Consider the following 13040-nt stretch of genomic DNA (forward strand, 5'->3'; position numbering starts at 1 on the left):
GCTTCCCTGGTGGAGCAGTGGTTGAGAGTCCGCCTGCCGATGCAGGGGACACGGGTTCATGCCCCAGTCTGGGAAGATCTCACATGCCGCAGAGCGGCTGGGCCCGTGAGCCATGGCCGCTGAGCCTACGCGTCCGGAGCCTGTGCTCTGCAACGGCAGAGGCCACAACAGTGAGAGGCCCGCGTACCGCAAAAAAAAAATAAAATAAAATAAGGGTTTCAGACCCAGTTCTAAAACAGTATATCTCTAAAGAGTGGGACTTGGGAACCTATATTGCAAACAATCTCTCCAGATGTTTCCTAAATAGGAAGTCAAATGGCAGTTCTGCTTCTTGAAACTACCACAGAACCTCTTAAAACACACACACACACACACACACACACACACACACACACGAACACTACTAATTTACAGCTTCCATCTATGTGTCAAGTGCCTAATCCTCACAAAATTCTGCAAGGGTATTATAATCCCCACGTTAAAGGAGAGAAAAGTCAAGCTCAGGAGGCTTACAGATAGTTTCCCTCTTCCAGTCAACAAAGCAAGGAGCAAAAATAAGATTCAAACACAGGTATGTCTAGTTCTTCTTTGTCATGCTGTGTGGTAGAATTCTAAAATGCCCACCCCCCAAATGACCCTTGCCCCTGTATTCTCTCCTCCCCTTTGAGTGTGAGTGGAAACTGTGAATATGATGAAATGTTACTGCAGTGATTATGTACAGGATGAGTAATCACTGAAGTGATTACATGGCAAAAAGATTATCTGGTGGGTGTAACCTATTCTAATCATGTGAGGTCTTTTAAAAGCAGAGTGTTTTCTGCAGCTGGTAGCAGAAATGAAAAGTCAGAGAGGTTTAAAGCACTAGAAGGATTCTATGCACCATGCTGACTTGAAGATGGAGGGGCCACATGACAAGGAGTATGTGCAGCCTCTAGAAGTTAAGAGCAGATCTCAAGCTGACAGCCAGCAAGAAAATGAGGACCTCAGTCCTGTAACCACAAGGAACTGAATTCTGCCAACAACCTGAATGAGCCTAGAAGCAGACTCTCGCCTTGGAGTCTTCCTCAGAGTCTCCAGATAAGAGCCCAGCCTGGCCAATATCTTGATTTCAACAAGGAGAGAATCTTTCTGAGATGTCCGATCTACAGAACTGTAGATAATAAATGGTGGGAGTTTTTTAATTGTGGTAAAGTACACATAACATAAAACTTACCATTTTAACATTTTTCAGTGTTCAGCTTAGTACCACTAAATACATTCACATTGTTGTGCAGCCACCCTAACCATCCATCTCCAGAATTTTTTCATCTTCTCAAACTGAAATTCTGTACCCATTAAACAAGAAATCCCTAATCCTTCTTGCCTCAGCCCCTGAAAACCACCATTCTACTTTCTGTTTCCATGAATTTGACAACTCTAGGTACCTCATATATGTAGAATCAAACAATATTTGTCTTTTTGTGACTGGCTTATTTCACACAGCACAATGTCCTTAAAGTTCATCCATGTCGTAGCATGTGTCAGAATTTCCTTCCTCCTTTTTAAGACTAAACAGTATTCCACTGTATGTATATACCACAGTTTGTTTATCCATTTATCCATCATATGGACACTGGGCTGCTTCCACCTCTAGGTTATTGTGAGTAACGCTTCTACGAAAAGCACATGTGTATACAAATATCTGTTTAAGGCTATGCTTTCAATTCTTTTGGATATATAGATATATATGAGTATTGTTTTAAGTCAATTCATTATCTTGAACATTGAGTAAGTAAAAGGAAATGATCAAGCATTTATTTATCCTGTCTATTTGAACTGTACCACTGGGTAATTAAATAATAGATGAAGAGAAATGTTTCCTTATATAATTATTTCTGATAAAAATTTTAAAAAAATGATAAAATATCATAATTTTCAACCCCCAAATGGATCTAGCTACTGAGCATCAATAGTTGGTAATATCTGGGAGTTCTGGTGGCCTAGTGGTTAGGACTCAGTGCTTTCACTGCCATGGCCCAGGTTCAATCCCTGGTTGGGGAACTGAGATCCTGCAAGCTGTGTGACGCAGCCGGAAAAGAAAAAAAGTTGCTAATGTCAATAAAGAGCAAAAACCAGACATCATGTGTCTACTGATAAAAGAACACAACACTGCCTGTAGTCTTGCCAAAGGGATCAAACCTAAGCCTGATCCAGTCTCTGGATCCACCTGCCAATTTGCAAGAAAAGCAGAGACAGAGGAACACGCTGAATTGCACCAGTATGCAATCAATAAAATCTACATTATGGAAAGCTCCTACAGGTCAAAGGGTCTGGATTCTTCAATACATAACTGCAAACAAAAGATAGCAAGTTTTTTTAAATGGGTAATATAAAATATAGAATTTAGGAAAGCAAATCCAAGAAGTGATTCCTATAAAAGAACAATGGTTACTTTAAGAGACAGGGAGGTGGCTGTAATTTGAATGGGGCAAATAGAGAGCCTTCCGAGGTAACTGGCCAAATTCTATTTCTTAACCTAGATGGTAGTCACAAGGGTTAATAATTAATTAAGCTATATTTAAAAGAAAAAAATAGCACATTAAATGTAACAATGAGACAGCGGCCCAAATCCAGATTGAATTCGACTGAAGAGCTGTCTCACTGCAGCTCTGCCAAAGTCTCACCACTGAGTCTATCTCAAGCCAAGAAAGCAGTTCATACCAGACTGAGGGGTGACTGAGGTCAATGGCAAGTGGTTAGAAAAGCAATTAAACCAAGAAGGCAAAAGCAAAACCAAAGGAAAGGAAAAAAGACAGTAAACAGTATAATAAGCTGAATTTTCAAAAATCTTTATGCTATCACATATACAACGTCTGTTCAAAACAAGCCTGTCTCATTTCCATCCTGTAAATTCACCATACTTACTTCTATCTCAGTGCCAAAATTTTTCCATTAGAATTTGGTTTTTTTCTCAGTTATTTCCCATTTTTACCAATTAACTACTGCTAATAAAGGCAATCGTATGTTTACCAAATATTTACATTTACATCTTCAAAAGTAAGGGTGCAGAAAAAAGATAGCAGAAAGAAAGCAACAGGAGCCTGAGAGAAGAAAAGGCCACTAGAAGCTGATTTACCAAGTTATGATAGAGGTAGGCCCTTCTTTAGATACAATGGAGTACTAGAAACTATATCCCCAAGCCTGCATTCTTTCTTGTCTTTAGCTATTTGGACCACGGTGGAAATTGAACAAGCAATTGAAAGCAGCCTGAAGCTATAGGTCTGCACTGTCCAATAAGGTAGCCCCTAGCTACATGTGCCTACAGGCCACCTGAAGTACAACTAATCTGAACAAAGATGTGCCATAAGTGCAAAAGACATAGTGGATTCCAAAGACTTAGCATGAAAAAAAGAATGTAAAATACCTCATTAATAATTTTTGTATTGATTACCTGTTTAAATAATATTCTGGATATACCAGCATAAACAAAATATATTATTAAAATTAATTTCACCTGCTTTTTAAATGTGATTACTACAAAAATTTTAAATTATGTATATGTGGCTCACATTATATTTCTATTGGACATCACTGCTACAAAAACCATTATTAAATAGTGTTGAACAGGAAGAACTAAGCAGCTGAAAGTGGGGATTTTTCAGTTTTTTTCTACTGTTCGCGCTATTGCCAACACTACAACTCATTTAATTTCCAGCCCCTGTCCCTGGATATAAAATAGAGGTTAAAAAAATCAGTAGGTGCATTAAGTCATGGATACAGCATTAAATCATGGGCCAAAGGAACTGAGTGCTAGTCCTGGTTCTGGAGTTACCCTGGAGAAGTTCTTTTTTTTCCTCTGAGCCTTAGTTGCCTGCCCTAACAATTAAGTTAAGGAGCTAAACTAAATTTAGACTCCCATTAATCTGTCAAAATATTTTTTTTCTTTCTGTCGGAATTGGTTTTCATAAAAATGAATAAATACTCACTCTGAGTCTAACACATCCTCTGCGAGAGCCTCTCATCATTTTGTCCTTGGACTAAAAGAAAAACAAAAACATTCAATAAATAAAAGATAAACAGACTGTTTTTAAAATCATCTAGGGATAAAGAGACAACATTCATAGTAATATTCCTCCCTTCTCCCCATCCCCACCCCACCTCACCCCACCATCACTTAAAGATAGGAATTGGGAGGTTTAAAATGTTTTGTAGTCTATACAAATAAAACTAATCACAGAATTTTATGTATACCTTAAATGTAGCATATATTACACTATATTTTCATTCCTCCTTCATAGCCCTTAACTCTCTACTAAAATATGTTTCTCATATTTTAGTAAGTTTGAGAGTCACCTGGAAGGCGACAAATTACCTGGGGATTTAAGAATCACTCCCAGATGATTCTGACTCAAGCAAACACAAGACCACGTTTTGAGAAACACTGCTTTAACTTTATCTCCTTGCAACTCCCCAAATGGGTCACATTTTTTGCCTCTGAGATTTCTCATCCAATGTTCCTCAGCTTGGAATATCCTTGACCCTGATTTTCTGCCTTGCCAACTGTCATTCATCAAGTGCCCTACCTCTGTCTGATTTGAATTCCCATCCCTGGACTCCCAGAGTCTCCTGTGTGTTCCCTTGTTGTGGCATGCACCATCTTGTGCTATGATAGCTAGTTACTTGTCTGACTCACCCACAGACTGCACATTCCTTAAGGGATAGAAACTGTATCTGACTTATGTTTCAGAACAATGTCTGGCATACATTAGGTAATAAAAAAATATTTATTGATAAAATGTTGCTTCTCCTTTATGTTTCCCCTACTAGACTGAGCCAAGCAAAGGCTATGTTCTGCATAATAAGCCCCATGTTGACATTCAGTAAATATTCCTAGAATTAACTTAGTCATGTGTAATAAAATAAAGTAAAACCTCAAATAACTAAAGTTTTAAAAATATTTAATACCTCAACAACTGGTATTTTTCTGTACTCCACTATGTGACAAAGTAAAACAAGCCAATATCATGGGGTTATGTTTTTTTGCTTGTTCGCTTGTTTTTAATTTTTTGGCCGTGCCACACAGCATGCAGGATCTCAGTTCCCTGACTAGGGATCAAACCTGGGCCTTCAGTGGTGAGAGCTTGGAGTTCTAACCACTGCACCACCAGGGAATTCCCTGGGGTTATGTTTTAAAGAAAACTGTCCCACTTTAAATCATAGATGCCCTACATCCATCGTACTGAGCCATAAGCAAACTTCCAGCTATAAGATAACTAAGTTCTGGGGATTTAATGTACAGCATGGTGACTATAGTTAACAATATGTACTGTATACTTTAAAGTGGCTGAGTGAGTAGATCTTAAGAGTTCTCACTACCAAAAAAAAGGTAACTATGACAGGTGATGATGGATGTGTTAATTAACCTTATTGTGGTAATCATTTCACAATATATATGTATATCAAGTCATCACACTGTACACCTTAAACTTAAACAATGTTATATGTCAATTATACCTCAATAAAGCTGGAAAAAATAAATTCAATCTTTCTTGGAGATATCTGCATGTCTGTACACAAAGATCTGCCTTACCCTTCTCATTGCAGTACATGCTGTTAACATAGCCTATGTCATTGTTTTCACTGATTCTTAGCTTATCAATGTAACAATATTACAATGATAAATCAAAGTAAACTCTCTTCAAAAAAGAAAAGAATAAAACAAAAAAGCAAATACTGAGCTATAGAAATTCATGTTCAGAAATTATTATTGAAGTACGGAAGAGAGTCTTCTTACTTACATATATAAAGAGGACTCATACATTTTACAAAACATTCTCAACATCAAGCAGGGTTGAAAAGAGTTCTTTACTAACAATATAGTTGATAAAATCACAGTTAACAAAAACATTCCCTAAGCATTTAATAGCCCTTTTACCATACCGTACACTTATCTTCCCTCCAAAAGTGTCAAGGCAATACAGAAAAATAATAATTAGGTTTGAAAATACCCAATGAGGTTAGAATACAACTCAAACAAGGTAAGAAACATCCTTGACTCTCTTCCATTTTTAAAAATAAGATTACAGTAAACAGAAAAAGAGTAAGACAGGGTTATAAGTTAGAAAACATTGAAAGAGATAAGTGAAAATAATTAAAGCAAGTATAACTAGGAAACAATCAGACAAATCCAGAATGTGGGATATCCTATAAAATAACTGGCCTAGACTATTTTTAAATGTCTAAAAAAAAAGACTAGCATATAAACGACTGTAATATAGAGCAAAAATAAATTATGTGCATAGAGGCACAAAGTGCTATGAACTACAGAAGGCTCCCTGCCATGGAAAAAAGATTGCGAAAGGCAATACTGAAGTGACCAGGTCTCAAGGTTCAATCTGGGACTAAAAAAAGGATTCTGATAAGAGAGGAAAGGGAGGAAAAAGAAGGCATTCCAAGCCAAGGGAACAACATCAGCAAAAGCACAGGTATGGAAAACTTTACACATGAGGTCTTCACAGAAGAGTAGACTGATAGCTCAAGCACAGCATGTGGAGAGGAAGGTGGAGAGAGATGGAGAGTTGAGGCTGAAAAGGAGGTATGGGGACCAGGTCTTGGAGGGTCAGAAAAAAACAGTGAGAAGTTAAGGTAATTAAACTTTATTCAATAGTTAATGGAGAGCTACTGAAGGTTTATGAACATTCTCAGTGGTGTGTTATAGAAAAATAACACGGTCAAATATGAGGACTTGGGGGAAAGGGATGATGGTGACATTAATGATATAGCAAAAGCAGCAGCAGCAGATTCTCACTCATTGATACCCTCTATGTCAGTGGTCCCCAACCTTTTTGGCACCAGGCACCGGTTTCATGAAAGACAATTTTTCCACGGATCGGGGGTGGGGGGGGGATGGTTTCGAGATAATTCAAGCACATTACATTTATTGTGTACTTTATTTTTTAATAAATTTATTTATTTGGCTGCATTGGGTCTTCATTGCTGCACATGGGCTTCCTCTAGTTGCGGTGAGCGGGGGCTACTCTTCGTTGCGGTGCACGGGCTTCTCATTGTGGTGGCTTCTCCTGTTGCGGAGCATGGGTTCTAGGTGCACGGGCTTCAGTAGTTCTGGCTTGCGGGCTCTAGAGTGCAGGCTCAGTAGCTGTGGTGCATGGGCTTAAGTTGCTCTGCAGCATGTGGGATCTTCCCAGACCAGGGATTGAACCTGTGTCTCCTGCATTGGCAGGTGGATTGTTAACCACTGCACCACCAGGGAAGTCCCTATTTCTATTATTATTACATTGTAATATATAATGAAATAATTATACAACTGACCATAATGCAGAATCAGTGCGAGCCCTGAGCTTGTTTTCACTTGCCACTCACTGATAGGGTTTTCATAAGAGTCTGCAAGCAACTAATTTATTATGGTCTCTGTGCAGTCAAACCTCTCTGCTAATGATAATCTGTATTTGCAGCCACTCCCCAGTGCTAGCATCACTGCCTCAGCTCCACCTCAGATCATCAGGCATTAGATTCTCATAAGGAACACACAACCTAGATCTTTCGCATGTGCAGTTCACAGTAGGGTTCGCGCTCCTATGAGAATCTAATGCCACCACTGATCTGACAGGAGGCGGAGCTCAGGCGGTAATGTGAGTGATGGGGGAGCAGCTGGAAATACAGATGAAGCTTCACTCACTCGCCTGCCGCTTACCTCCTGCTGTGCAGCCTGGTTCCTAACAGGCTGGTTCCTAACAGCCTGGTACCTAACAGCCTGGTACCTAACAGGTCAGGTACCAGTCCGTGACCTGGGGGTTGGGGACCCCCTGCTCTATGTGATATGCACTTTATACACAGTAAGCCTCACAAGACCTGGCATGGTAAGAGTTATGCACATATTATAAATGAAAGTGACACCAGAGAGATCAAGTAAATAACCCAGTTAAATTACACATGTAAAATGTAGCAGAGTTGACCCAGCAGGTACAATTTGGAATGGCTGCCCTGCAAATCATTCTCCCAGACCATACCTGCGCTCTGCTAGCCTCGAATCCTCCTCCTCTTCCACAATGACACAGAGCCCTCGCCCTCATTTTCTCCCCACTCAGCTCCAATGTGGGGCCAAAGGGAAGCTGGTGTGACTAAGTCCCCCAGGCATAGTGAGTGCTGAGCAGTGGTTATCTGACCAAGCTGGTCGATCACAGAACCCACAACCCCAGGGACAAGGAAGGATAGAACCGGGAGCTTCCCTGGTGGCGCAGTGGTTGAGAGTCCACCTGCCGATGCAGGGGACACGGGTTCGTGCCCCAGTCTGGGAAGATCCCATATGCCGTGGAGCAGCTGGGCCCGTGAGCCATGGCCACTGAGCCTGCGCGTCTGGAGCCTGTGCTCCACAACGGGAGAGGCCCCAACAGTGAGAGGCCCGCGTAACGCAAAAGAAAAAAAAAGGAAGGATAGAACACTTCCACAGGGAGTTTTTCTACTGGGGCTGAGCTGATAGGGAAGAGCTCTTTCCTATCTGTTCTTGAAGCTGTGAGGTACAGTTGCCACAGGTCTTGTGCCCTCTACATGAAGGAAGCAATAATTAAAGCATACACGCTGAGAGGAGGAGAGAGGAGAGGCAGAGAGTCCTAGCTGCAAGTGATCTCCAGATACACCCTGATCTGAGGCAAACCTGCCTAAGCCAATGCTATTCACTGAATAGCAAGGGGTTTTGTTTGGGGTTTTTTGTTTTGTTTTGTATTTTCCTGCTGTTGTTGCTGTCTGTTTGTTTTTTGATGAATACTGGTACTGATGAGGGAAACGTAGGGCCAACATAACCCCAACTCCAGCAATCTTCCTACCAGGAGCTGTGCTACCAATGTTCTCAAACCTACTAACAAATGTACTTTTTAGCAACTTGGCACAAACATGCCACCAGCCACAAGGTCCAGCACCTTAAGAAAGGATCACTCACAAAACAGATGCTAAAATCTTTTCAGCTATATTAGAAAACAGAATCCCCCATGAAGCAGAGAGATACAGGGGTGATATGTTCTACTCCTAAGGGGCTCCAGAATTTAAAAAGATTGTTGAATTTGGTGGTCGGGTTTGTTGGTTTCTTATATCTTATTAATGCAAGGTCAGTGGCTTCTGTTACAACAAGACATGCAATCAAAAATTATTTCTAATAATCCTTATGCTAATCCTAATGCTAACCCCAAGGTATTGATTCAGATTAAGTTTGTATTGAAGTTTCAAAGTAAATTACCACAAATATATTGTTGCCTGTAACAGGCTTGTCCCCTGATATCCATTCTCCTCTTCTTCCTTTCAGTAACATATCCTCCACCCAAAGTTTTAACTGAACACATGGCTCCCCTGCCAGTTATTACATTTCCAGCCTCCCTTTCAGCTTCATATAGGCCAGTGTGCTGTGAACAGAAGCAATGTGCAACAGATTGTGCCTTTCAGAGGAAATTTCTTGAAAAGACATTCTCTTTTCAAGGGTACATGGAACATTCTCCAGAACTGACCACATGTTAAGCCATAAAACAAGTTTCAGTAAATTTAAACAATGGAAATAATACAAAGTATGTTCTTTGACCAAAATGGATTAACTGTAGGGCTCAATAACAGAAGGAAATTTGGGAAATTCACAAATAGGTGGAAATTAAATGACACTCCTGAACGACCAATAGTTCAAAGAAAAAATAACAAGGGAAATTTGAAAATACTTGAGATGAATGAAAATGAAAACACAATTTACCAAAACATAAAGAATACAGTGGGATAGGGAGGAGGGGAGGGAGGCTCAAGAGGGAGGAGATATGGGGACATGTATATGCATATGGCTGATTCGCTTTGTTGTGCAACAGAAACTAACACAGTACTGCGAAGCAATTATACTCCAATAAACATCTATTAAAAAAAAAAGAATACAATGAAAGCAATTCTTAGAGGGAAATTTATAACTATAAATGTCTAAACTAAAAAATAAAGATCTCAAATCAATAGCCTAACCTTTTACCTTAAGAAATTACACAGGGTTTCCCTGGTGGCGCAGTGGTTGAGAGTCCGCCTGCCAATGCAGGGGACACGGACTTGTGCCACAGTCCAGGAAGATCCCATATGCCATGGAGCAACTGGGCCCGTGAGCCACAACTACTGAGCCTGTGCATCTGGAGCCTGTGCTCTGCAACAAGAGAGGCCACGATAGTGAGAGGCCCACGCACCGCGATGAAGGGTGGCCCCCGCCTGCCGCAACTAGAGAAAGCCCTCACACAGAAACGAAGACCCAACACAGCCAAAAATAAATATAAAAATAAATTAATTAATTTTTTTAAAAAAAGGCACAAGGTCCACGCCCCTTCCTTGCTTCTACCTTAAATATAGCAAACAGAGATCTGCAATCATTTTCTCTAAATGTAAGCTAACTTTATTCCCATCAGGCCACACTTTCTTTCAGACATGTCTCAGTTCCCTCTACACATATACATAGACCCCAAACTGCTTTAGTAATAAAACATAGACAGCCTACAAAAAGACAAATAACAAAGTAAAACAAAAACATATATTTTCCCTACTTCATGCTCACACACTTCCTCTGTGAACCCTCTTTCAACCCAGCTTATATGCTGAGGTACAATTTACTGCATTCTCAATTTTTATAACTGCATTTAAAAATATTACATAAAACAATTAGAGAGCAATAATAATCTCTAATAATGGTATATAAGCACTAAATCAAATTCAACACCAAGGTAACCTCTTAATTGTATCTCAATTATAACTACTTAACTGTATCTCCAATAGGATATAAACTTAGATTAAAGATTAGTTCAGTATATTCCTAGCATACACTAAGTACTCAAAAGTATTTTAAATTAACAAATTAACTCACAATATCTAGTTTGGTGCTGGTATATAGTGCCGTCAATGAAAACCTGTTTAACTGTTAATATACTGTGCATTTCCTCTGCTTAACAAAGCAAACGTATCTGGAAAAGTTGTGCACAAATATGTTCAAAATTCATTAGGGAAGATTAGTTTGCCATTTAAACTAATTCTACAATCCTTTTATAAAGCAAAGAATGCCTCCCCAAACATGTTATGTAAAGACACTTAAATTTTTATTTGAATGTTAATTTTACTTTAATAAACTAAATCTTTATTAAAGATGAAGCAAGAGTCTCATCTGACTTGCTCTGAATCTCTCATAGCTAAAAGGGAAGTTTCCTTCTTCTGAACTTTTTAATACATAGCACCCCATCTTACCTTTCTTAAGGCACATATTACTTCTATCTTATATGAAAATAATGTATGTGCATGCTTCATCACTTAGAGAGCAGGGTTTCTGATTCATCCATGTGTCCTCTTCTACCCAACACCCCTGCTATACCTTTGCAAAGAATAAACAATAAATTGATGGTAGAAGACAAGCAGACAATGAATGTGGACAAATGTCAAAATGGTCTCCTTCCTTTTAACATGAAGGTAATACTGCTTCAGTATTGAGTCACATGTTAGTTCATTCCCAAAAGTACATGAGGTTGCACTTCTAGCTAGTGTTGCTCCTTGGACCATGCACTCCTGGAACACCTAGCAGGGGCTCAACCTGCTAGGCAAAGCTAACCTAAAGATTGAAATCACAAGAGGCTGGCTCTAGGGTGTAGGATGGACAGGAAAAGGACAGGAGGAAATTTTGCAGGATGACAGCAATGCTCTATCTTTTGATTGATACTGGTAACAAGGGTGTAAACAAATGTCAAAACTCATCTAAATGTATACTTGAAATCTGTGGGGTTTTTTATTGGGTATAATTATATCTCAATAAAAGTAAATAAATAAATAGTACTTGCCAGAATTCCACAAAGATACACTGTTTACAACAACAACTACAAAATAGGAAATGACAGCAATAACACCCATTCCTGTAGTCTCCTTCCTATTTGGGAGAGCACAGACTCCTTAAGCCATCTTGATAGTATTTAATGTACCAGAGAGCCTTCACTAGTTAATGCCTTGTGGGCACTCAATAGCCCAAAATGTCATCATGCTACTGGAAAGCTACACCACCAGAAACACTGAGGATTCACAGACCCACAATAATGGAGGAATTTTCCCTATCATTCATCCCTCAAGTTGCCATAGATAACTTCCTCATCTCCCCCTCCCCATTACAGAGGGCCTCATTCGAGCAGCAGTATACTACAGATAGAGCCTTAGGAAAATATATTGAATCAGTATACAAGGGGACAGTGATATTTGGGGTCTCTCCAAGATCCTGGAAGATGGCTGCCTTCCTTCAAAGAAACCAGACATGTATCAGAACAGAGATATATACAAGATCATCTTTAAGAGCTGGAACAGCCTAGAGGTAATTATACTAATTATGGCTAATTATACTAAGTATCAGAAAGTATTAAAAGTAATGGAACTACAGTAGGAAGGCCAGAACCAGAACCAGAAAGCCAGAATAGAAGTTTTGCTGATCAACAGATTAGATCTGTTTGGTTCTTGTAATAGGTATGTCTCTAACACAGAGATACTGCATCTTGATATCAACGTCTGATTAAATATCTATAATATAATATATAACTCCCTTTAATCTGCTTCTGCTTATAAATTTGGCATCCCATATAGCTTGCTTTCAGAGACTATATGTACTAATGCACTAATGAGATAGGCTAAATATGCAGTCTCCTTAACAGTTATATATCTTGTTATGAATAAATTTGAAAATTAGCTTAGGTAATAGTTACCACAATGTACATTTAGTGAATATTATTATATGTCAAACACTGTCATAAACTTTAGCTTTTTGTTAATATTTACTGAGCACTTATATGCCAGACACTGTGCTAGTGCTTTAAATATAATATTAATTAATTCTCACATCAATCTTATGATATAGGTTCTTTTATTATATCCATTTTGTAATTGAGAAAATAAAGGCTCAGAAAGTTTTATGTAACCTGCCCATGGACTCACATATAATAAGTGGGATAGAGAGGATTCCCATCCAGGTCTGACTCTAAACGCCATGCATTCTACCAGTTACTATAGATCTGGTTAATTTAAGT

General features: G+C 39.1%; 1 protein-coding gene across 4 annotated transcripts in view; it reads right to left on the bottom strand.

Moving 5' to 3' along the window:
• OSBPL9 (oxysterol binding protein like 9) overlaps positions 1-13040 on the bottom strand; it is a 167186-nt gene that overhangs the window by 136604 nt on the left and 17542 nt on the right. For all 4 annotated transcript variants that reach the window (XM_060140092.1, XM_060140089.1, XM_060140090.1 and 1 more), the window contains exon 2: positions 3966-4016. In XM_060140092.1, coding sequence (XP_059996075.1) covers positions 3966-4016 — 51 coding nt within the window. The remainder of the gene's footprint in view (positions 1-3965; positions 4017-13040) is intronic.

This window comes from Lagenorhynchus albirostris, chromosome 2 (genome assembly GCF_949774975.1).
Source record: "Lagenorhynchus albirostris chromosome 2, mLagAlb1.1, whole genome shotgun sequence".
Lineage (NCBI taxonomy): Eukaryota > Metazoa > Chordata > Mammalia > Artiodactyla > Delphinidae > Lagenorhynchus > Lagenorhynchus albirostris.